Source organism: Apus apus, chromosome 1, assembly GCF_020740795.1.
Source record: "Apus apus isolate bApuApu2 chromosome 1, bApuApu2.pri.cur, whole genome shotgun sequence".
NCBI lineage: Eukaryota > Metazoa > Chordata > Aves > Apodiformes > Apodidae > Apus > Apus apus.
Genome location: NC_067282.1, coordinates 204,355,482 through 204,382,541, shown reverse-complemented (window position 1 = coordinate 204,382,541; position 27,060 = coordinate 204,355,482). Strand labels below are relative to the sequence as shown.

General features: G+C 42.3%; 1 protein-coding gene across 1 annotated transcript in view; it reads right to left on the bottom strand.

The window, feature by feature from the left end:
• The window catches only part of EXOC4 (exocyst complex component 4), a 409,379-nt gene that overhangs the window by 284,168 nt on the left and 98,151 nt on the right, over positions 1-27,060 (bottom strand). The window contains exons 8-9 of the mRNA XM_051612171.1: positions 9,658-9,803; positions 4,530-4,618 (exon numbers count right to left, since the gene is read on the bottom strand). Of these exons, the coding sequence (XP_051468131.1) occupies positions 4,530-4,618; positions 9,658-9,803 (235 nt within the window). The remainder of the gene's footprint in view (positions 1-4,529; positions 4,619-9,657; positions 9,804-27,060) is intronic.

Here is a 27,060-nt window from a genome sequence, read left to right as displayed (position 1 = left end):
CACAGGGATGTTCTGGTCTGAAACTGCTTAAACCACTTTATCAAGAAAGACACCATTTTCTTCTGTTTCAGTTCAGCACACAAAGTGTGTTGGGGGAACACTGCTTTGGGGCATGGATTTCACTCTCTGCTCTATTAAGGACTTTCTCTGTGAAGACACTTAAACTTCTTCCTGTGTTGTTTGTAAAAGCTGCACTGTCCTACCTTCCAGTGACAGTAAGAGCACAAACTCCTCTGCAAGATGCCCAAGTACCAGGAGCAGAGGTGACACCATTTCTAAAAAAACAACAAAACACCAACCAAACAAAAAACACAACAAAAACCCCCAAACAACAACAAGACAATTTAAAAGAAAAAACACCCCAGCACAATGTCAACACAATATTTTCAATCCTCTTAAATAGCACAAAAGTACTTGTAGACAGTGACTCCTGAAGGGACACTGCACATTGTGCCCAAGGCCCCACATATGTGTAATACATTAACACCACCAAGTATTCAGACTCCAATCAGTGGGATCTAAAAAAAGACTGAAAGTTGACTCTGGGATTCTGACTGTAATTCTGACTGTCTTTCCCAGGATGATGCATCACAGCTTGCACAGCTACAATCCAAATCAAATCCCACTCTGCAAAGACACTGAGAAGTTTAATTAATGCTGAAGTGCACTGAACTTCCAGGGTGAAAGAAATAACAAGCCCAAATTTGAAGAGGTGTTGAGCAGCTGCAGAGCCCACTAACATCCACAGGAATAACAGCTGCTCGTGAGCACTTAACATTTTCATTCTTAAAAATGGCCCAGATGTACAAATCCAGCAACACTGACCTTGATATGAACTACCAGGCCCTGCCTGTGCACAGATAAGGGAGCAGCCAGATGCCATTTTCCATGCTGATCAGCACTCTTGAAGCTCTTCAGATTTTTCAGTGTATAAAAATGTCTTTTCTCAGTTCTCCTGAAACTAAACTGAGGCCACGGATACCAGGAGCACAAGACACAGCTACAGGAATTCCCCGAGGCCAAAGGACTCTGAAATAATAGCCCGTGTATCTGGAATCCTAGAATGGTTAAGGTTGGAAGAGACCTTAAAGATCATCATCTTCCAACCCCCCAGCTATGAGCAGGGACACCTCAAACTAGGAAAAAGCAAGTTTCCCAGCCAGCACACAGCCAAGACATGCTCTTAGCAAAGAAATAAACACAAGAAGCTTAATGATGATCATTACTTCTTTTGTCCAGAAGAAACCACTCTGACATTGTGGTTCCAGAAACATCCTGCAGCACCACATCTATGTTAGTCTAAGAGATATTTCAGTTGTGTACTTGCTTTTTTCCCCCCCCTCTTTTTAAAGACAAACGTCAAACAACCTGTGTGTCCAACTTCAAGGGAAAAAAACTTGGCCTAAGTCTTCCTCCTCTGGTTTCAGTGGAATAAGATACCAGAATTAATCCCTCCATGCCTAAGTCATTTACAGCAGGTCCCTTTCTCCCACTGAGGGATAACGTGTGCCTTAAGCACTGCACTATTTCAGTCCAAATGAAAGAGGTTAATGACAAAGCATCACTCTGATCTTCACACATTTTAAGGCTATTTAAAATATATTCTTATTTCAAAAAGTTGGCATGAGCCAAACTTTTATAAGTTCTTTTTCAATACATATGCTCCTTTGAAGATCTTTTCAGGAAGATTTCCTAACAAGACACCCTCCTTCTGCTGCCACTGAAAAATCATCCCTGTGGATAAGGCTGTCAGGGAGAGAAACTGTGTGGCATTCACAGAAGAGAGTCACATGCCTGCCTTGCAGCAACCTGATTGAACAATTAAATTGTATTTCTCTTTAAAAGGGGTTAAAAAAAAAATAAATCAAAATGCAGATCTTGCTGTGGTCTGGGATTCAGAAAGATTAATGAGGTACCTAAAAGGGAACAGCAGCTTATAATAGAAAGAGAGGAAAGTACATTTTTAACATAAAGTTCAAAGGGAAACTTTTCTTGATGGTTACACTGCAAAGATTTCTCAGAAAAGTCATCTTTTGTACTGTCCCTATTGACTCCCTACCTTGACTTTCTGTCACCTATTGCATCACATTCAAGCTATTCCAATTCATCCAGAAAGGGGAATATAATCTTGTTCCTATCACTCCAATCCCTGTATTTTTTCTTTTACTTCTTTGTCAGCTCATAGACTTTGTTCCTTACAACCCTGCATTAGCTTGGCAGCTGGAAGTCAGCACAGCTCTTGTGCATCCTCCTCTCTTGGAAACATTCAATCTCCCACTCTGGATGAATGTTACTTCAAGATTTGTCTGGTATCAATGAGGAGTCACTTTTTCACACGATCTGTTTGTACCCATCATACCAAGTACTGAACACAGGAGCTATTTCAAAACAAATCCCCAGTTCAGTCTAATAGCAATGGTGACTACAAAAATAACTAGATCTCAGCCACAAGGTACCTGGAACAGGACACAGATGTGGAGTGAGCCAATACTGTTTTCTACAGTGTTTTTAAAGTAACATGGACAACTGGTCAGGTCAGGGTGTGGAAGCAACCTCAAACATCAGAAGGCAACAAGACTATTCCCAAGAAGACCTGAAAATTCTAAGGCAAGTGTTACAGGCTCTGATGGCCTCACCACTGCTCCTAACTTAGTGGTCTCAACAGCTTCAAAATTCTTGGCTTTGAGCAAACATTTGTCCCATGCAGTTTGTAGCACAGAGTTATTAACTGAGGAAAAGTAATTCTTTAAATCCTACTGCCCACTTGTACAACAAAACAGGAGCAGCTCTCCTACGAAGACAGGCTGGGAAAGTTGGGGATGTCTATCCTGGAGAGGAGGTGGCTCCAGGAGACATCAATGCACCTTCCAGTGCCTGAAGGGACTACAGAAAAGCTGGGGAGGGAACATTTACAAGGGGGTGTAGCGATAGGATGAGGGGCAATGGTCTTAAACTGGATCAGGATAGATTTAGATTAGACATTTGGAAGAAGTTCTTCACAATGGGGGTGGGGGATCACTGGCACAGGTTGAACAGAGAGGTGGTGGAGGCCCCATCCCTGGAGACATTCAAGGTCAGGCTTGATAGCCTGATTGAGTTGCACTGCAGGGAGGTTGGGCTAGATGACTTTGAAAGGTCCCTTCCAACCCAACTCATTCAACGACTATGAAAACCACAGTGCAATGCAGCAGTTTACACTTTACATCCGACTGAAGCAGATCACTTCATTCATCCTGGGCACAAGAGCATGTGACAGATTTTGAAGGTGAGAACCCGAGATAGACAAGGTAAAGAGCTGTAAGCTGAACAGCTTCCAAGTGTGTGTAAACAGTGACACCACAATTTAAAAGACACGTATCACTCTTTTAATCCCATATGCTGTCAGATCGTAACATGGCCAACTGTCAAATTCAGTACATCTTTATCTCAGATTCTTCCTTCACAGCCCATCCAGAAGTATTTGAATAGTCACCACAGAGTGCATTATTATATCCTTAATCATCAATACTAATATCATCTTTGTAGAGTCACTGAAGTGAAGCAACCTGTGCAGAGGAGCACGGTGTATCTCTCCACTTCTTTTCACACTCTTGTGGTTTAACACAAGTTGCTGAGGACAACTAAGTTATAAAAGAAGGAAGGGAACACAGTAATCTGAGAATTTCCTTGTAGATTACACAACATCCCTAATTAAAAGCCAACTGAAAATTAGCATAAGATTTCAAGGTGAAATTCTACCCTTGTCCATCACTAATATATGAAAAGTACACATTATTTTCTTATGATTGGCTCAGTAAGAAACTAAAATAGATGAAATAAAACAATTTAGCCCTGATTTATAATATCATGATAGCCTTAAGATCTTGCCATGATTTTGCTCCCAAAACCAACAGTTGTGAATTAGACCATTCAGGAAAAATAACCCAAACCATGACATGATGCCACGCTCAGGGGAAAGAACATTTCTCTGTGGAAACACAGCACTTCCCACAAGCAATACAAACCACCAAGAGTAGTTCAGCTCTTCAAAATCACCATTTTCAAACACTCTGTAACACTTGAAGATAACATGTTGTACAAAAGACAATGAATTGGTCACTTTAGTCCACACAACAGAAACTTGCAGCTTCAAATATGAGAGGACTGAGCTTAGCTCCCGTAGCAATCCAGGCTAAGTATCACACTCAAGGTAAGATGCAAGGAAATAAACTGCAGATAAGGAAGCAGACATTAGCTCCAAATATCCAAAAGCAGTGCTCATGGTGACCTTGTCTGCATCCCACCCATTGTTCTACCAGCATTTTTAAAAATCTGGACTTCTAGCTGAAAATGCAGAAGGAACAAATAGAAATCCTGCTGCTCCACAGTATAGTAAGAATAAAAAAAAAAACAACAGCTTAAAAACTGGAGAGATTTAGACAGCCCGTGTGGCAAAGTAGAGGTATGAATACCCTGACATAGCATGGATGGGATATTCAAGCTTCTGCAGAAGAGAATTATCCGAAGTAGCACATTATCTGTTTCCTCACCTTGAAGTTCTCCACTTCTGCTGTAGAGTTCCCTCCTCTGCTCACGCAGGTAGGCACTCATGCTAATAGCATGGGACGAGGACTCAAACCTGTAATTAACACAAATTATAATACAGCCAGTTAGCCATCCATAGAAGCATCCATCTTGTAAGCACCAGTCAGCTCTGAACAAAAAGAGCTTCCCTGCACGTTGGAGCAAAGTTACCAAGACAGACAAAAGCACATTTTTCCCATAAAGGTTCATCACTGATGCACCACATTCTGCAGCCTCAGATCAACACAGCTCTGCCCATGACACCCGGGACACGGACCTGCCCACGAAGCACAGAGATGATCCTCAGCTCCATCAGCTGGGAGCACCCAGGCATTTAAGTGGGAATGGCCCCAAAACCTGGTAAAATCCAGCCAAAGCCATAAGCTAACACAATCTAAATTCCTAAGTGGCATATACGTGCAAATTAAAAACTAATATTCTCCTGGAAACTAGGGAGTAATCAATTATCAATTAACTCTAACACCCCACAATGACCAGTCTGAGAAGTGGAGATATTTTCCAACTATTGTAGCTCCATAATCATGATTTTTGCCATTGAGAGTAAAAGGCCACAGACTGTGCACCAACCTGATGCTGCAAAGACTAAGGACTGCTCTGGGTTTGCCATGGCTGGAGCTGGGGTTCTCTGTGATCACAAGTGTCCCATGGCCAAGGGCTCATGCCTGAATTGCCTGAACTCATTGCTGAGGTCACCCTGCATGGCCAAGGGCTGTCACCTAGGGCAGGAGCTGCCCAGCAACATCAGCCCTTTGTGTGTTCTGGGTGCTGGGCAGCTTAGCCCCTGGAACTGAAGACTAGGCAGAAAGGAGCAGCCAGTGGGATTAAAGTATCTTCAAATAGACAAAGTGGACACAAGACTCGGAGGGAAAGCATCTTCTGTGAACATCAAACTCCTCAAGGGGAAGACCTCAAGACCATGATTTGCTGTAACCTCTTGCCCTCTCCCCCTTCTGCTAAGGAAATCTAAATCAGCCTTAGTGCTGCCCTCAGGGACACTGGAAACCCAAGTGTCAGCCCAGAGAAAAATGGGCAAACTTTTGTAAAACTTGTGCAATAGTCTTAAGGTTGTTACTATTAATGAGGCTTTTCTGCCCTGCTTTGGACTGTGAGTGTTGGTATTATTGCAACTGAACTAATAACCTATCACAACACAACAAACATTTTAGACTTTAAATGAACAGTAAATTCTTGGCTCACATTCATGCTGTACTCCCTTCTGCCTCTAGTGAGATATTAAGTGTAACGTTATTGTCATGGCCCAGATGTCTTCTCCAGGCACCAAAAACACAAGCTTCAGGTTGAGGCAAGAGACAGGAATAAAGCTCAGTCTTCTCCTTGACCTGGTGATACAGATTATTTCTCAGAGCCCTGCACTGGCTTTTGCTGCAGGACCTCAGAGAATCATAGAATTTTCAGGACTGGAAGGGACCTCTAGAGATCATCAAGTCCAACCCCTCTGCCAGAGCAGGATCACCTTATGGAAGAGAAACAAGCCAGGTTTGTGAATGGAATGGACTACCTGAATTTTCCTTTTTTAAAGCCACCATTAAACAACCAAATACATCATGACTTCTTTTTAAATTATTCTTTGTAGAGAATTACAGGGAAACAATGATTCAAGGTCTCTTCCCAATGTTAGCTACTGATTTCCAGAAAGCAGGATGCAATGGAGGAGTTCTCATTCTTCCCTGGAACACACAACCAGCAAAAATGCTCAGTATTTAACATATTAAATTCCAGCCAGCTACCACAGGACACTGCACAAACACCTACAACATCCAGCTGGGAGCAAAACACAAGGTGGAGCCCTGCTCTAAGAGACTTCTGAAGCAAGAAATTAAATGCAGATATTCTGATGACAAGTGGAAGGTTCCTCTGATTTGGATGGAACTAATGGAAAGGTAAGAAAAGGAGCCCTGCAGCCTGGCATGAAAAGCACTGAAGATGGGAGAGAAGTTAAGAATAACACTCCATCGAACATGTACATCACTCAGTGGTCTGAGAAATTCCATTTCAGCAGAGATTTCCATCGATGCAGTGACAGCTGACAGAAGACAGATAACCAAATAAGAGACCCCAATAAGTGCTGCTGTCACTGCAGTGCTGGCAATGACACTGTGACAAGTCCATGAGTGGGAAGAGACATCCCGTTCCTCTGAGGTTATGCACCTTCACTTTAAACAATTATACCCACCTTCACTCTCTGCTGACAAACTAATATACAGCCTGGAAATGCTGAAGGTGAAACAGAGCATCCTTATTCCTCAAACTTAAATGGTCCAAGTACACCCAAGAAGAGACAATACAAAAAGGTGAGCACTCCTATTTTGCTATAATAAATATCTGCAAGTCAGAGTAAATTCAAAGAGTGTAATTCTCAAACCAAACAGCCAAGAGTGTTAAAAAAAACCCCTAAAAGGTGGAGGGAAATACCCATAGGTAGACAGGAGCAGGAGGCACCTCTGAAATCCTCCAGGTATCAGTTAACCTTCTAATAACAGAAGATTACATAGATAGCTCATCCTGTGAGAAACTGTGAACTTGGAATATTTGAACTCTGAGCACCTGCTGCCAAAACAGCACATTCTGGTAACCCCCAGAATCCCCAAGAGGCCAAAAAGAATGACCAGTACATGTAATCATGGAATCATAGAATCATAGAATCATAGAATCCTAGGGGTTGGAAGAGACCTCGAAAGATCATCTAGTCCAACCCCCCTGCCAGAGCAGGGTCACCTAGAGTGCATCACACAGGAAGGCGTCCAGGTGGGTTTTGAATGTCTCCAGAGAAGGAGACTCCACAACCTCTCTGGGCAGCCTGTCCCAGGGCTCTGTCACTCTCACAGTAAAAAAATTTTTTCTGATATTCACCTTAAACCTCCTATGCTCCAACTTGTATCCATTACTCCTTGTCCTATCACTGGTCATCACTGAAAAAAGCTTAACTCCATCTTCTTGACACTCACCCTTTACCTATTTGTAAACATTGATGAGGTCACCCCTCAGTCTCCTCTTCTCCAAACTAAAGAGACCCAGCTCCCTCAGCCTTTCCTCATAAGGGAGATGTTCCACTCCCTTAATCATCTTTGTGGCTCTGCGCTGGACTCTTTCAAGCAGTTCCCTGTCCTTCTTGAACTGAGGGGCCCAGAACTGGACACAATACTCCAGATGCGGTCTCACCAATGCAGAATAGAGGGGGAGGAGAACCTCTCTTGACTGACTAACCACACCTTTTCTAATACACCCCAGGATGCCATTGGCCTTCTTGGCCACAAGGGCACACTGCTGGCTCATGGTCATCCTCCTGTCCACCAGGGCACATTGCTGGCTCATGGTCATCCTCCTGTCCACCAGGACCCCCAGATCCCTTTCACCTACACTGCTCTCCAGCAGGTCAGCCCCCAACCTGTACTGGTGCATGACATTTTTCTTCCCCAAATGCAAAACTCTACACTTGCCCTTGTTGAACTTCATCAGGTTTTTCCCCGCCCAAGTCTCCAGCCTGTCTAAGTCTCTGTGAATGGCAGCACAGCCTTCTGGTGTGTCAGCCACTCCTCCCAGCTTGGTTGTCATCAGCAAACTTGCTGAGGGTACATTCTGTACCCTCATCCAGGTCGTTGATGAAGATGTTGAACAACACCAGTCCCAGTACCGACCCCTGAGGGACTCCACTAGTCACAGGCCTCCAACTAGATTCTGCCCCATTGACTACAACTCTCTGACTTCTTCCTTTCAACCAGTTCTTGATCCACCTCACTGCCTGATCATCAAACCCATACTTGATCAACTTATCTACAAGGATGCTGTGGGAGACGGTGTCAAATGCTTTACTGAAATCAAGATAGACCACATCTACCGCTCTACCATCATCTATCCACCTAGTAATTTCCTCATAGAAGGCTATGAGGTTAGTCAAACATGACTTACCCTTGGTAAAACCATGCTGACTGCTCCTGATGACCCCCATCTCCTTGATATGTCTAGAGATAGTGCCAAGGACAAGTTGTTCCATCACCTTTCCAGGGATGGAGGTGAGGCTGACCGGTCTATAGTTACCCGGGTCCTCCTTCTTGCCCTTCTTGTAGACTGGAGTGACATTTGCTATCCTCCAGTCCTCAGGCACCTCTCCTGTTACCCATGACTTACTGAAGATGATGGAGAGTGGACTAGCAATGACCTCCGCCAGCTCCCTCAGCACCCTTGGATGCATTTCATCCGGACCCATCAATTTTTGAGAGCACGCGGCAGCGCAGAGCGGAGAGCGGCAGCGGCACCGGCAGCCGTGAGAGCTGCCAATCCTCATCTACCTGGGCAAACTCCTCCTTTATCTTGACTTCTACTGGGGCTATATGAAACTGGGGCTCATGGGGAAAGCCTGCAGGAGTAAAGACAGAGGCAAAGAAGGCATTCAGCACCTCTGCCTTCTTTAAACCCTCTGTCACCAGGGCACCCACCTCATTCAGCAGTGGAAAGAGATAAAAATTCAACACAGCTTCCCTGAATCTAGGTGTAATAATGAGACCATCTCTCCTAACTGCTGCTCACCAGCAACTCCTCACTTCTTTTTCTTCCACATCAAATTCATTCCCCCAAATCCTTCCCTTGGCCACGCAGCCTCTCATCCTCTCTCTTACACTCTCCTCCCAACCACTTAATTCTTTCTACTCTGAATTCTGAATTAAAGGAGCTAGTGATAGCATTAACTGCTTAGCCTATCTAGTAATTATACAGTTATCTTAATTCTCTTTCTCCAGTCTCCTTTATCGCTCTCTTTAACAGGTTCTGAATTCTCCATGGACAAAGACAGGCATAATGTATCACTGCATGCTTTCCAGCAGCTTGTATAATGGGATCCTAGCTCCAAGAGGAGCCCTGGAAAGAGCCACACTTTAAAAACCAGCAAAGAATCCATAGCAGACACCTTATCCAGGCTTCAGCTTTGGGCATTAAAACCTCATCTCAAAACTTCCACTCCTCTCACACCACAAAACTGCGATTAGCAACCAGTGTTGTGCAGTACTTGAGGGACCAACAACAGCTCAGGCACAGCTTTAACATGGTCCCAGTACTTACTTGAACAAAGGGTTTTTAGGTCTTTGTGGTTTCTTCTTTGCAAAGAATGCAGCAAATTCCCTCCCAGAGCTGGCGTAGCTGAGCTGGGCAGATGGCTCCGAGGCAGCGCGGGTGTTCTTCATGTCCAGATACTCAGTCAGCAGCATCTGCCAACACAAGGAAGAGGAACTCAACGCTTGAAATAAAATAGCATTATAACGTAGCTTGAATGCCTGGGATTTTCAGGTATTCTGTAAGACTAAAAAATGTATAAAAACCTCAACATTTCTAATTAACAAAGAATCAGAAACACAGAATGTCAGGGGTTGGAAGGGATCTCTGAAGATCATCGAGTCCAACCCCCTGCCAGAGCAGGGCCAGAACCAGGGCAGGTCACTCAGAAAGGCATCCAGACAGGTCTGGAATGTCTCCAGAGAAGGAGACTCCACAGCCTCTCTGGGCAGCCTGTCCCAGGGCTCTGTCACCCTCACAGCAAAGAAGTTCCTCCTCATGTTGAGGTGGAACTTCCTGGGCTCCAGTTTGAATCCATTGCCCCTTGCCTTGTCACAGGGCACAAGTGACAAGAGTTTGTCCCTGCCTTCTTGAGGCCCAGCCTTCATGTATTTAAGTGACTTCTATGCCACTGTCTCTAATTTGGTAAAAGCTTATTTTACATTACTTGACCAACTCAAGCTGCTGCAAAACCCTGATAGTACCAAAGGAAATGTGCAACAAGTCCCCACTCCTCCCAAAACTGATTCATTCAGCAGCAGGGAGATGGTGGGTGGGTTGTTGGCTGGCCTTTCCAGACTGATTACATACCATAGCTCTTAAAAACATTCAGGTTAGCAGTACGGATTTGTTCAGCTACAAAAGCATATTTTATATATACAATTTATAAAAAGATATATAGCCATATACACATATATAAAAGATATTTTCTGTATGTTTATACACAGAAATAGAAAACATTCATGAATGTGTTGCAGTGCATGTGCTGCAGGTCACATACACTGGAAAAAATCCTGATAAAATTGCAAAAATTGGCCTTTACTGGCTCCCAAACCAAGCATCCTGCTTTTACTATTGAAAATATTAATTCCCACAGCTGCTAGTTCTGCCAACACAGTTTAGGACTGATTTTCCTCTAGAACAATACACTCAGGAAGGGACTGGGGGGTCCCTTTGTGAGGCAAGAGTCCCCCCCTGTGAAACCCTTTAAGTCCTGAGCAGTAGCCTGACACTTGATGCTCTTTAAGCAGCTCTGTGGTACAGAAGCAGAAAGAGGTTCCAAGTCATTCATTTCAAATTTCCTTGTGTCTGGAAGATGGAAAGAAACCCCTTAAAAATTAACTTTTGTTGGTGCATTCAGGAAGTCCCTGTTTACTTGCAGAAAAATCTGCCTACTCGGAGGCTATTAGTAATGTGTTCCATTTTAATAATTAGCTAGTCAAAGCCCATCAAAGGGAGTTGCCTGTAATAACAGGAATTCATCAGTACTCTGGTGTCTGAGTTTAAACAAATTACATAGCAATAAATATCTAAGCAAATGGTATCATGCCCCTAATTGGAAACAATTCAGGATAGCTTAGAAAAAAAAAATAAATAAATACAAACATAAAGAAACTTCAACTCCTAAAACATCTCAATTAAAACTTTACCTGAGCACCAGCTTTTAAAATGCATGCTTATTGTTAAGAGTAGAAATAATCACTGTGTTAATTTTTAACTGTAATTTACCAAATCCATTTGTATTCATGTATTTGCATTTCATCTTCTCTACTTGAATTAACAACCCTAAAATCGCCACAAAAATGTAATTAAACCCTCAAACTGAATCGAGTTTTCGTTGAAAAAAAGAAAAATAATTAGTATTTTGTTCTCCTTTATGGATTAAGCCTATTTATAACAGATTCTATGACTCTGGTGTGTGGAGCAGGAAATGTAAAGGGTGCAATACAGTACTTGGATCCAAGATGACAATAAGCCAACACAGGTTTGAGGTAGGGATGTAATGAATTATCCCTGTTGGTTAAAAAGTGAAATAGAGAAACAGAAGATGAGTTCATGGTTAGATATTCAGAACAGTTTTGAAAACACTGCAGCTTAGGAAAAAGAAGATAAAATTATTAATTTATAGTATGACTGCATGGGCAGGGCAGGATGGTAAGATGCAAGGCTCCAAGAAAGTCAGAAGCTGTGAAAGCAGCTAAAAGAAAAGAGCTGGTTTTGATAACTATTCTCTAAGTTCATCTTTAAGTTATAAAATTGAAGCATAGCAAAAACTGTGCTAGGCAGACCAAAGCTCTTTCTGCTCCAGTGCCCTGTCTTCAACAGTCACACGAACTCTTCAGAAGGAAGTAATGAAGTGTAAGCATGGCTGAGCAGTCACAATACACAGCCAAGCGGGAGGGAAGTTAAAGCGGGAAAGATCTTCAATGCGCAGAACGTTTGGCTTATGACTGCAGCATGAAGATGAAAACTCTTCTAATTTTTTAAGCAAGATGATTTACGTGGGGGCCAGCCTGCAAATCACACCAGCTACGTGCCTCAAAAAACCAGCCTGAAGTTCCCACTTCTCATTGTGTTGTGCAATTCCTGGCCTTCACCCAATGTCATCAGCCTCAATTTATCCCGTGTCTGGCCAGTCCAAGTTATCCAGTAGTTCTGCTCTCACAGCCCTAGTGGAGGATTTTAATAAGTATCATATTTCAGTGTTAGAAGTTGTGGCCAGGCTGTGAACTTATTAAAAGCCACAGCAAGCTAGAACTTTAAAATCCACTTAAAAGAAATGAAAACCCAGACATTTTCCTGCCTATCAATGCAAACAGGAGCTTGCCTTAACCAACCAACCAAGGGATTCCATGATTTGGTCCCATAACACCTGATGAGTAGATGCTAAGCCATCAATCAAAAACCTTGTTAGACATTAATCACATAGGCACGGAGCAAGATTTATGAGTGACTGTAAAGTTTGCAACATCCCATTCATCTCTAACAAGGACTTTTGACTTTCTGCTTGAGGATTCGATTCTGCCATCCATGCAGTGTATTTACATCAATGTCAAACAAATAAACCTGTTGAGAAAGGAAGAGAACAAAGCACCCCTTCTCCAGCTGCTCTTTGGAAAGGAAAATTAATAGATAATGTTTTATTAAAAAAGCAATATTTATGGATTTGGAGGCTTAATTGAATTCTCTAATTCCAAAAGGTCATATTGGTATGTGCAGCCTGTCGTGTTGATCTGATCACAGCCTCTACTACATTGTCTTTTTGAGCTGCAACAGGGCAAAACTAGAATAGTTTCTGTGTCTGCCTGCTGCTTGAACTGCCTACAACCCTCCAGACCCACATTTTTATTCGTTGCCTGAGCCCCACCAGAAGTTGTGCACGTTATGTCTTATCACGCTCAAAATTGACCTGTGAACAAAGCACGGGCAATAAACCACACCCGGCCACAGGGTGACAGCTAAATTCATTCATTATTTGTACAACAGAGCTCTGAATAAGCTCTATTCCATAAATTAAAAGCTGCAAAAGATATTTCACATCCTCATATACTCTGAATGAAGATGGATGCTGCAGTGTGAACACTTTGCTCCATCAGAAAATCACAACAGTTTCAAACTCTACACCATCAACACTGATTTTAATTATGCCTCCATATATTTGGGGCAGGGGGGGTGTTGAGAAAAATCAAATTAAACTTAACACCATACTCTGAATTTTGCAAGGGTAAATGGGATGACTAAATAATTACTGGCCTCTCCACCTCACATTGATCAGGGACAAAAATCACAGAACAGATGATAGAAGACTCTATTAAAAAAGAATTAAGGGAGAATAATAGAATTCATGTCCAGCAACATGAATTCACGGAACATAGATCTTGGTTAATTGGTATTCTTATGAGGATGACAAATATAGCTTTAAATAAACAGGGAGAAATAAAGTTACAATTCTTCCAGGGATCTGACAAAGCCAAAACACTAAAACCCAACACAGCATCTATAGAAAGAAAAATGGGCAGGCATATGTCAAGATCCTTCACATACAAATAGAAGTGGGGCAGCAGTTGATACTGGATTTTCCAAGGTCCCAGAAATCTTAATTCCTCTTTCCCTTTTGTCCTCTGTATTCCAGCTAAAATAGAAGACTATTCCAGAACCCTTCTCTTTTATTGGATAGAAACCTTCACGTTTTCACCCTCGCTTTGGGTCATCTTCATTTTTAAAAACAACAGCAATTAGAAAAAGCTTAATCAGCCAATTAACACACATGCATATGGCTGCAGCAATCCCTTTCTGGGCTGAATGGACCAGAACTTCTCCCATCTCAAATTGGATAAAATAGCTATAGAAGTTATAGAAATTATAACATTTTTTGGGGGAAAAATGGTAAACAATAAAGCAAATACAGCATTAACAAAATGATATTTTTTCTTTATTATTATTATTTATAATCTAAGCAATCCACTGTAAGAATCTTGATGTCAACAGAGGTGAATCTCTACATCTAGGGAAAAAAAAACAATAAAGTCCTGCTATATTGGATTATTGTTGCAAAAAGCTGTAACTCTACCAAATTTGGGAATACTGAAGATAATCAACAGCAGAGACAGTCCCAGTGTAACAATGGGTGTTCATTACCTGATTGGAACTGGTTATATAAAGCCAAGAGCTTCCCCAGGAGTAAAAGTTCACAGCATCACTCTGTATTGGTCTCACCTCTGGAAAGCCAATTGAAACCCTGGCCCTCATACACAAAAAGAGATCAGGGAACAGGGAGTGGAAGGATGCACAAAAGAAGCCTGAAATTTATTAAAAGGCTGGAAGGCACAACTTACAGCAAGAAAAACAAGAAGCCATGAGCTCAGTCTCAGCAAAGAGAAGGCTAAGAGGTTAGTGGGTCAGTCTGCAAACATGCAGCAGAGGGCACAGAACTGGCAAAAACATCTTCACTAAGGTTTTTTTTTTAAAAAAATGAATTTAAAACAATCCAAAGGCTGGAAAGTTGAAGCTGGACAAGCTTTGACAGATGGTTAGGCATAATTTCCAGAGCATAATTAACCACTTATATCAAAGGTTACACTGTGCTGTCTGTCACTGACTTCTTTTGCCCCAGTCTGGGCTGGATGCCTTTCTAAAGCATCTCATTCAAGCAGGAATTCATTCAAGAAAGTACCATGGCTTGTGTTATGCAGGGGTCAGATGAAAAGATCACAACAGCACCTTATAATCCGGGGAACCCAGTAAAGCCAGCAGAAGCTCTCAGGTTCCTGCATGAAAGAACCAGCAGTGTTCCAAGAACCATAGCTGCACAGCACCTTCAGATACCACTTTGAGGTAATAAAGGAAATAAAAACTGGTCCTGGTAATGTCTGCATTTAATTAACAGGTCTGTGTTAGGGGAGACTTCTCACCTAGGTTCAAGCCACCTCACTTGTACTTTGAGGAAACTAAGACACAGAAAAAAACCCAGAAAAACCCTCAGCATCTGAGAATGTCTCTAGTACTTTGCTATGCAGCACTAGCAATTGAAAGGAAGCTATTTTATTTTCCAGCTTATTGCTCTGACATTCTGGGCAGGTGCAGAAACACTGGCATTTCACAGAGTCATTCTGGTTGGAGAAGACCTTTAAGATCATTGAATCCCACCATTAACTGAACTCTACTGAGTCCAGTGCTAAACCATATTCCTAAGCACCACATCTATGTGGCTTTTAAACACCTCCAAAGATGGTGATTCAACCACTTCCCTGTGGTTGTTCCAGTGTTTAATAACCCTTTCAGTGAAGAAGTGTCTTCTAATATCTAATCTAAACCTCCCCAGGAACAACATAAGACCACTTCCTCTTGTCCTGCTGCTTGTGACTAGGGCAAAGAGACCAAATTTCAGCTGTACTGACACACTGTGGACTCTCCCACGTTGTATCAGCCTCTGAGAAGGCCTTGAAGACCTAGCAGGAGGAATCAGACACCAAGATGACAAAGCAGAAGAGAGGTTTCCTAATGGGATTTCAATGAGGAAAGCTGGTTAAAAACACAAGAGCAGATACCAATTATCCTGCATCCCCTGGGGATGCATAAAGATGCCTGGTGATGGCACACAAGGTATGTATGGAGGAGAGGCACAACATTCCTGAGAGATGATGATAACCAGCCATAGATCATTTCAGGGGCAATGAAAGCAAGTCCAAATGTATCCTGAAAGAAAAAAGCTGGGAGTTCAAGTAGGATGCACTACTGCAACATGCACTTCTTTGTAAACATACAAAAAGAGGTATCACCCTTGAAGCTCTGGAGACAGCAGGTAAGTACTAGCAAAGTGCCAGAATAAGGCAAGAAAAGCAGAGGCAATCTATGCAAGACAGTAGTCTATAGCTAATTATGCAGTAATTTGCTGTACCAAAAGTCTTAATAATTAAAATGCTGTACTAATTGTGGAATTAAAAAAAACCCCACAGTTAATTGAATTCTATGAGCACTGAGATTGCTGTTTAAAGTTGCACCACAGAGAAAACAGGGGCTGAGTACACACATGGCAAACAATGGACAAAGCACCCACCCCTCTGCTCTGGTGAGACCTCTCCTGGAGTGCTGTGTCCAGCTCTGGAGCCCTCAGCACAGAGTAGACACAGAGCTGCTGGAGAGAGTCCAGAGGAGGCCATGGAGATGATGGGAGGGCTGGAGCAGCTCTGCTCTGGAGACAGGCTGGGAGAGTTGGGGTGTTCAGCCTGGAGAAGAGAAGGCTCCAGGGAGACCTGAGAGCACCTTCCAGTGCCTGAAGGGGCTCCAGGAAAGCTGGGGAGGGGCTTTTCACCAGAGAGGGCAGTCATGAGACAAGGGGTAATATTTTTAAACTGAAAGAGGAGAGAATTAGGTTGGACATCAGGAAGAAATTCTTCACCATGAGGGTAGGAAGGCACTGGAACAGGTTGCCCAGAGAAGCTGTGGCTGCCCCATCCCTGGAGGTGTTCAAGGGCAGGTTGGATGGGGCTTGGAGCAGCCTGGAATGGTGGGAGGTGTCCCTGCTCATAGCAGGGGGGTTGGAACCTGATGATCTTGAAGGTCCCTTCCAACCTTCACCATTCTATGATCTATGAATAGGGTAAGTCTTAAAGAACAAAACTAATTTTTAGGTGCTGTGAATACTGTTTAATGCTGCACAACCTGCTTTATCTAATCTCCTTGTTGCCCATGAAATTAATTTAACTGAAACATAATAAAAATCCTTCCAGAATTAATTCTCTCAAGGCATCACTCATTTCCATTATTGTACAAGTAGCAAGAATTCCTTTTGTTTTTCATTTTTGGGAAGAAGTAAAAAATAACCCCAGAACTATTTAGATAATACTATCATTGCCAGTGCTGTTACATTCATTATCAATGCTAATTGTCAATTAGCACAACTATTACTGTGGAGTTGTGAATGTGCATCTACCTCCAGGAAGGAAGGCAGGGAGGGAACTAACCTCAAAACTGCTTTAAAAACACAACTTCTCAAAAGCTGTTTTAATTGGCAAGGAATCCTACACCTGCTTGGATTACTTTGGAGAGTTTAAAACCCCAACCTTTTCATTTCACAAGCTTTTGATAACACATGTGTGGACTTGATAACCTCAGCACCACAGGCTCTGGCTCTTACTGTATGGATGAGCTGAAGTCACCTGAGACATATATACTAATATACTGGGTTTCATAGCTGCCAGCACAGCAAAAAGAGAAACTGTTACATGCTGTCACAGCTGCCAACATCAAGCTGTAGGCTCCTCCAACGAGCCAGTACAGAATAGCATTAATTTCATTTTCCCAGCTTTACACAAGCTGCCACAACATCAAGAAAGGGACTTTGGTTGAGTAACAAATGCCCAGTGTAAGGATTTAAATAGCTGTGTTTTCTGCAAGTGTTCCCTAATTAACCCTCTGACTTAGCAACACCTCTGACATATCATTAGCTGATCGAACAGATATAAAGTGAAGCTCTGGTCCTGCTACAAGCCCCGAGGACAAATGCTGCCTTGTGCAGGGCAGGTTTGTATTCACTGACTTTCTCAGCTGCTGAGAGCATGAGAGATCATGTCTCACTGCTGACAAACAGCTGATAAAAGGCCTCTTACATTACTAACTTTACCCCACTCCCCTGTGTCGCATCAATACCGTAAGTTTCACCTTAACTGATACTTGTGGCTCAGAAAATAAGCAGCTAAAAGAAAAAGCTGTTGAGAGACTACAACAGGTGACCTGATCTTCTGCAAGATGTGGATGGGATGCTGGAAGGGGGCTGCCTTTTCCCCAAGACCTCAAGGAGGGCTTTGCAATTGCTTTTTAACTTTAGTGGCTTTAATATCCATAGACCCAACAATCCTGTATTGGCTCACACAAAGGTGTATGGTGAAAGTCACCTCCAGCTTAGTGATGCATCAAGTGTTAAGACATTTTCACTGAAATTTAGTCATCTGGCCTTCATAAAGCAGGATGGGAGCTGGGCTTTTTTTTTTCCCAGTTTTCCCAGCAGTTCTGCTGGTTTATTTATTTTAATAAAAGAAGAAATAATGATGACAAATTTATTTAAGCTTCCATTAGTCAATTTGAATAACTGGGTCATAAAACAAAAAGACAACATTTCATTTTCTCCAGGAATCTTCTCTGCAAATACAGATCATGCCAGCAGAAATGATCCAAGTAACAAGGCTGCTTTCTCATTTTACTCTCGGGCCCTTTTCACCAACACAAAACAGAACGAAGGTGGGAGGTACAGGGAGCCAGTGGGGATTATTCATTTGCTCCAAATAAAATCCACCTCCTGATGCCTAGTAAAGCAGATGCTTCAGCTGCACGACAACTGAAATCAGTGAGACCTACACATTCACACAGCTTGGAGGGGTTTGATTGAATCTTGCACAAGGCTTCAGGGGAAAGAAAGAAATCCATTTGGAATTTTGACAAATGACTCAATTGGCTGCTGGGCAGAAACTTGTAATAGCTACGAGTGTTTGATGACTACACAGAAACATACTTATGAGTATAAATGTGTGTATCTTTATATATAATCATATATACGTATTTTAGCACATGGTTCTTCTGATACGATTGATGAGCACTTGTAAAATACATGTAATCCAGTATAACCCAGAGAATGGATAACTTGCCAACTGTATTCTAAAATGGACCAAAAAGCAGCAAACTTTACCAGAAAGGCATAATTACCACCTGCTTCATTGACAGCACACACTGAAGTATTTTTCTGCAAGATTAAACCATGCTGTCTTTCAGTCTGACTGGGCTTCCTTTTGTTCATGTAGCATATGAAAAGGTCAAGGAGTGTAAGAGTTGAACAGTTAATTGCAGATTTCTGCTCTGCAATTATAATTTAGCTAAGCTTCCCTGGTTCTGCATATTTTGGAGGTGGGGAGGACACAGTTTAAAACTTCTGTTTATAACTGAAGTGGACTAAACATTTTTGAATCACTAAGAAAGAGGTTCTATTTGCTCACATTTAGTGTCTACGTATACACCCACCTTTCACAGCATCCTCTGTCTCAGGGAAGAAATGTGCAATTCTCACACACAGGAGAAAACTGTTACACTGAACCTGACTGATCTGAGCTTCTGCTACTCAAACTGGCACATACAATCCAGCAGCAGCAGAGGGAGGAGAAGGCAGCATGCTACTTAAATACCAACCGTGTTAACTCCTGGATAATACAGCACACTTCATGTATTTCATGCCTTCAACTAATTGCTTAAGACATCCTGCTATAGTGTAGATGGCAAGAGTAGTGTGCCCTCAGTCTTCATTAAATGCCAGCTCTTAATAACAGACTCCAAAAGGGCTTTAATTGCATTTACTCGCAGCTCCTGAACTTTCAAAGTTGTTAATCAGATTTCAACATAACTGGAATGACAATTAAAGGTTAAGTACAGGTTTCCGAAATTTCAGCAGTTGAAGATGTATTGCCCTTAACAGGAAAGAGAAACTACCAGCCTTGACAGGAACTAAACATCTTAATTAAATACTCAGAAGTACAGTACTTATTTCTGCGTGAAGTTCTATTTTCAAATGTCAAACTTAATCAGGCACTTGACAAAAATGTGCAATATCCCTAAGCACAGAAAAACAAAAACGCCTTGGGATATTTTCCTAAGAAAGCACCTGTACATCTCCCAGTCCTCAGCTCCCCAACAAACTCAAGTTTTCCAAGCTACTTTTCCCAAAAAAAAAAAAACAAGAAGAAAAGTTTTATGGCTCCACAACTGCAGAAGTCCAGTTGAAAAATCAGACACAACATTTTTCAACCTGTCAGCTTTCCTCCTGCTCACTCAGTTGATCCCTGTAACAAGTGTCATGCTGCCAAATAAACATAAGGGTCCTCATAAATCTGAGTTGCAGAGATTTATTTCCCTTGAGGGTACAGCCCATCAGTTATCACCAGTCAAAAGTATAAAAAACTTCATCAGGATTAAATTCAGTACTTCTGTACAGAGCTCTGTGAGCAGCTTGTGTTTTGGTGCTGAATACCACCAAGGGCATCCAGGCTTGCTGCTTCCTGCTCCTGAACTTGAACCCTGAGCTACCCAGGACATTCACACTGACTGAGCAGTTCAAGCTCTGTGCTCCCTCCCTCGTGCTGCTGCTGGTAATTAATCTAACCTGCACATTGGTAACCTACAGACTCATTATAACATCTAAAAACTGAATACGTCAGTCAGACAGAAGTCCAAGCCCCACTGAAACCTGACTTAAGATTTATTCCTATTAACTAGGATTCCAGCTTCCAATTTCAATTGATTTGTAGGGATACATGAAATTCTTCATTGGTGTGTGCATTCTGCACTTCCCTACAGGGCTCTAGTGATAACAAGACCCAAGTGGGATCCCTAAGAGGATACTTTATAGCAAAACATTACAAACTACAAAACACTTCATGCAACATAGGGTTCAAATCCTAACAGCAAATGCATCTGGGATTAGCTCAGAGACAATAAGGGACTTGAGGACCTTTGTCTTGGGTCACAGAGACACTGGGATCACCTGCCAGAGACTGACTCATCTATTTCACATACATGGTAAATTTGATTATATACCAAACAAATTAGCACACAACCTTCATATGCCATCACACATGTCAATTGAAAAAAAACCAAACTGTAAGTACCTGAATATATGTGTAACTAGTAGAAAACTGCCCCCATTTCTTAAAAAAAAAATATAATACTTAACCTGGATTTTATGTCTGAGTTTTTTTTAACGACAAACCACACCTGATCCTAGAAGAATGCATTTTCCCAGTAAGCTTTGTAGCAGCTATAGTAACTGCTAGCCCAACGCAGAGAGAAAAATCAGCCAAGAAAAACCATGGACAGTGGAGGTGACCATAATACTCCCAATCCAGAGCACCAAAGAAATTGACAGTGGAAGCTGCAGAGACAGACTCTGCTCCTAAGCAATATCAACTAGTGAGAAAGAAATAGTGTAAGAAACAATGCAAGTTAATTAGAGAACTGTATAGCCACCAGTTGCTTCATCTCCCTTCAGATCAATTAAAAACTTGATCTCAGTCACCTGAAAAGAAGGATGAGCAAGGAAACTTCCACCCACCTCTTCGTAATACGCTGCTGTAACAGGAGGCATTACCCACAAAAGCCATTTACCAACTCGTGTCGAGCATATGAAGGAGTAAAAGTGGATTAAAAAAAGGGAAATCTGCTACAGTTAAACCCAGTGTTGTTGCTTTATTATATATAAAAGGCTTTTAAACAGATCCTGCAAGAAGAGTTATGACATCGTATTTAAAAAAGCCCATTTGTCAAAATTAACTCGAAAACTTTCAGACCTTGTGCCTTTTTGACTGACTTAATAAGAAGACAGCACTAAACAGCCCTGGTGAACAACCACCAGCCTCACAAAAAATGTTTCCCTGACTTTAAAAATACGTTGCCTTTTTCTAATTGACCGAGTCCTTGAAGATCCAACTGCATCTGAATCTACAACCGTGGCCCAGAGGCAAAGCACCTGACAGAGAGAAACAGCCCCTAAAATGAGATGTCTGAAGGGTTTATACAAAAGAACAGCTAAATACTCAGGCAGCAAATGCAGGCTGAACAAGCCCATGTGTGAACAAGCTTGTATGAACAAGCCCAGTGACTCCAAGATGTTGATAAAAGGGCATGTTCCCCTTTGACATCAACCCAGCAGCCACCATTTCAAGCCCAGCTTATAAGGCCACTGACATCTTTGAAATGACTTCAGAACTAGACACCCTCTTTGTCCAACTTACAATAAGTATGGTTCTATATTCCTCCCATTCCCAAATGGGTGGAAGTGTGTAGCAGTGCTGGCAGCATTCTGGTTTTGGAGGCTTAATATCACACTGCAGCAAAAATTGTCCCTGACCTTATCCCAGAGATACATCTTTCTGTAACGCTTCAGGGTCTTTGACGTTAATACAAAAAAATATCCTGATGCCAGAGGGGGGAGCTCACAGCATAGACAAGATTCCCATTTTCAGGCTTGGGGGAAAAAAAAAACCACAACAAAATTCAAATTCTTCAGAGCTCTTGTGCATGAGCCATTCCTGCCTTTTAAAGTACCCGTCAGGATCACTATCCCTTCTGCCTTTTATGCTGCTCTACAAAAGGTACAGCACAGGGCCACCAAAATGCCAGTGTTAAGCAGATTATAACATTTCTGAACATGTTCCATTACAGTAGATACTTGAATGCCTTTCTGCATCAGGGAGCCTTTCCCCCCTTTCATCAGCTTATCAAATGAAGCTAAACAGTAATGCTTGCATCTAATGATACTGGGGACCTTGTAATGGGATTAGGAAAAACACCATCATTAGTTTCAAGGAGGAATGTGACCTTCAAGACATTTCTTACTCCTTGCTTTAAAGGGATGGAGTTGGAAGAGTGAAATTAATTCCTACACAGGGACGAGGAATGTCAGGAAGAAGCAAGGGGCTTTCAATTCCCAGGTAGATACTGTCTCTCCTCCCATATTAAAGGCAGGTAAAAAAAAAAACCAAATCGATTCCCAGAACGAAACCTGGAATAGAGAAGGAAAAGACAGACTCTTCCTAAAGCCAGTCTGAAAAGCTCTTGGCTTAACAAAGGCTGTTTTTAACCACACATCAAGCTGCAAACCAGCATGTGCAAAGGCCAGTTTGGCACCACAGTGTCTTGCTTGTCAAGCTCTGCCACCCACTTATCTGAACCCCCAATCTGGACTGGCGAGTGGCACCACACAAAGCACTAAAGGGACTTGACATGGGGACTGCAAGCACACCAACACCAATGCCAGCTGAGCTCTGCTTTCCCTGCATCCTGATGGATGGTGCTGCTCCACTCTTCTATAAGGACTCTGCTGAGAGCCACTCGTCAGGACAACTCACATATGATCCCACCTGAGACCTCTAGCTGGAAAGTGCTAAACCCCCCGCCGTTGAACTTCCAAAGTACTTCACTGCACTGACAATACTCTGTGCTCTGACAAAACACATTCAATTTGGCAAGTGTTTAAATTATTTTAGATAAAATTTCTCCAGCAAGACCTGCAACTATTGCTTTTGTTTACTCAGAAAAGCATAAATGCTTCTGGAACCACCATGTGGCTTCCAATATCCAAACCAATCATGCATGTCATTGTTTCCTTCAGTAAAAACATTCCCTCAGATTGCCAAAAGGAAGTGTAAAGGCAATAGCAACAGGAATCCATTTTAAAGCTAAGAGCCATACAAAACCCATCACTTTATGTTTTTATAGGATCTAAAGCAAACAATGTACTGGTACTGTAGCTCAGAAAGGAGCCCCTCCTGAACAGCACTGTGACTTTTCCATCCAGCCTTTCACTGCCTTACTGCAAAATACCTCTATTTCATTCTTTAAGATAAAGCATGTGAATTTATCTGTATTTTCCTCATCAGGAATCCCCAAGTCTGGTCCTTTCTACTGAAATTCTAGCTCACATGAATATATCCTCAGGCTACTGTCATATAGTCCATTTTTAATGATAATATTATTCAGTTGCACTGCAAGTGCACAATAGAGGTGGGGATTTGTTTTGTTTGTTTTGAGAAAATGAAAGGAAACCAGAACAATGTATCAGATCAGTAAGGAATCCAGTCCAGAGGGCTGGATATTTGAGTTTAAGTTCCTGTTCTGGCTCAAAACTATCTGAATATTTGTTGTACTGGTGCCTGGTACTGAACAGCAACGAAGACAGAGACTGGGACAGGTAAGTCCAAACAAAAGCTGCAGTGTCTGGGACAGGAGGAAGAAGGCAGAGTGCATTTGTACAACACCTCAACCCTTAAAAAAGCCAACACTAAATCCTGCACCAAGAAAAAATCCTAGATATATGCAGAAGCCCTTACAATGTGTGTGAAACTGGCAGGGTAATGCCACTGGGTGGAGCCAGGACAAAGCAGATGGCTGCCACCCCTTTCAGTGCTCTGCCTGTTTTGCTACCGTTGAAGTGCTGGCTGTCCTCCTCAAAAAAAAGCTGCTGCTGCCATGGCAAATTCTGTCCTTGGAGATTCAATCAACCTCCCTGCACCAATTGTCTCCTGCTCCTAAATTTCAGAGATAACAAGTGAAAGTGTTCACTCAGAACACTGCACAGCCACCAGCCACTGCTTCATGCTACTGAAATAATTAAAACAACCTTCTTGCATTCCCATGAAAAAACAGAGGACTGTCAAATTCCACAAACCTGACAAAGGGACCACCAACAATTTAAGCACGGCCAGCAGGTCGAGGGAGGTGATTCTGCTCCTCTACTCCACACTTGTAAGACCCCACCTGGAGTAGTGTGTCCAGTTCTGGAGCCCTCAATAGAGGAAGGACATAGATCTCTTGGAGTGAGTCCAGAGGAAACCCTGGAGATGATGGGAGGGCTGGAGCAGCTCTGCTCTGGAGACAAGCTGGGAGAGTTGGGGTGTTCAGCCTGGAGAAGAGAAGGCTCCAGGGAGACCTTAGAGGACCTTTTAAAAGGGCTTGCAGCGAGAGGACAAGGGGTAATGGGTTAAAACTGTAAAAGGGGAGATTTAGGTTAAATATCAGAAAGAAATTCCTTAGTGTGAGGGTAGTGAGACACTGGCCCAGGTTGTCCAGGGAAGCTGTGGCTGCCCCATCCCTGGCAGTGTTGAAGGGCAGGTTGGATGGGGCTTGGAGCAACCTGGGCTGGTGGGAGGTGTCCCTGCCCATGGCAAGAGGTTTGGACTGGATGATCTTTGAGGTCCCTTCCAACCCAAACCATTCTACAATTCTATGGTACCATTTCAAGCTTTTAAGCATTCATTTTTAAACTAGTAAACTGTAATCTGCCAATCCTATCCTCCATGGCACACGACTCCAGTCAGACATGCAAACCTGGCTCACTAATGCCATTGTAGATAAGTGTGTGCCCAGTTATGCCTTGGTACATGTAACATATCTAACTAAATAAACTACTTCACAATTTGTAACCATGAACAAGAGTTAGAAGAAGCAAACAGGCAAAACCTGTATTGACTTACCTCTGTTTCAGATATTTGTGAGGGTTTTTTTAACACATTTGTGACTCACAACAGAGTCTAAATTTGTCTTCTGCAATCTAATAATGTTGGCAGTGATGAGTTACCTATTTATTGATGCAACATAAGTTTATCTTCAATGGATATGAGGTGTTACTTAGAGTTCTCCCTGATCCTGTTAATGTGATCAGCATCACTGGAATAAGAATTTCTTCAAATTAAAAAAAAACAAATAAAAAACCCAAATAAAATTAAAAAACACAGAAGTTGACAGAAAAGAGAGAGAGGATAGAGGACATGTTACTCAGCTGGATAATGTGGTGGGGAAATTTATCACTTTTCTTTACAACTGATAAAACAGGGAGGCTGAAAAGAGACCACACAGTGTGGAATAAATCTACTGGACCAGGAATCAAGAGACCCAGAGCATTTTCAGTTCATGCATCAGTCTGCAGCACAACCTTTGTTTCTTCTCTTCCTCAAGTCATCTTCCTTGTCTCAGGCAACATTTAAACACAGCATTTTTGCTAAGCATCTGTTCAGTGTCAACTATACTAGGGGTCTGGTCTTCGTTGGAGTCTTAGCTTTATTGAGACGTCGACAAAAATGGCATTGAGAAGAGATGCATCTGTAAGGTGGCTCAAAGGAAGGGCAAAAAAATCTGGGACCACAGTTAGCCCTTGAAATGCAATCCCTCCATAGGTGAGAGCAGGTCACAGTCAAACAAAGGCAACAGGCACATTTAAAAATACACTGTGCACTTTAAAACCTGCAGACATACAAATCACTGTCAAGTATGAGCCAGCAGCTCCCAAGTGCTTCCTTCTTGTCTCCTTCCATTAGTCTGCTGCTTTTCGTTCCGATCCTATCAGTCATAAATGGAGGCCTAAGATATACCTTTCTTTTCAAAAAGTTTAAATGCATCACAGTCCAAGTGTAAATAATTTATAAATCAGGGCAAGTCAGACTCTGGTACATGGCTGAGATGAGGACAAAGCTTTTCAGAGGAGGAAGATGCGTGCGCACCCACACGAACACACGCACAGTTCGCCGCTGCCAACGGAGACTTCACAAGGAAACCACCACCCCCCCCCTCCCTCCTCCTTCAGATTCCCTTGATTTTAATATTGGTCCTTCAACCAGAAGCTCATTACTAATCCAATTTTAATGTCACTTGAATTCTTACAAATAAGGAGACCACACGGGGAGCTGATGATTTTAATTCTGGCACTTAAATCACAAGCGTGAAGTTAAATGCAACGCGCACCCTCCCCCTTTTGTTAATTCTACATTTAATTGCAATGTCTTGTTCTTCCAAATCCCAACTTGCAAGGCAGTATTTAGAACTAAATCAAACAGACAAAAGTTTCAAAGCATTGATAACTGGCAAGCTGGTGGATTGGCTCTCCAGCATTTCATCCATCATAGTGGATGGCAGGACTATAATCCCAGTGATTTTCCTGGAATCACAGAAAATTGGAAGAGACCTCAAGAGATCACCTACTCCATCCCCACGTCCCAAAAAACCAGTTATCTTGTCATGCCTGAGAGATGCTTGGAAGTTTTTAAAGATGCTACACAACAACAATATAACATCCCTAAATCACTCACTCCTTACACACACCAGCCTTTAGGTCAGACAAAGACATGAAATGCTCTCGTCTCCCTTGCTGGTCTTTAAGCTCAGTACTTCCTATCAGATCATATCCTGGAACACATGATTCCCCTCTGCTTTTTAACCATCTCCATATATTTGAAAGCAAAGGCCTCCCTTGATCTTGGATTGTTCCTTTTTAACTCAAGTCATTTTTTTTTTCCTAAATCTCTGATCATGTTGGTTGATCTCCTTTGAATTCCCTGTCTATTCTTCGGCTTCTTGCTTGATATCATGGTCAAAGAGGACATA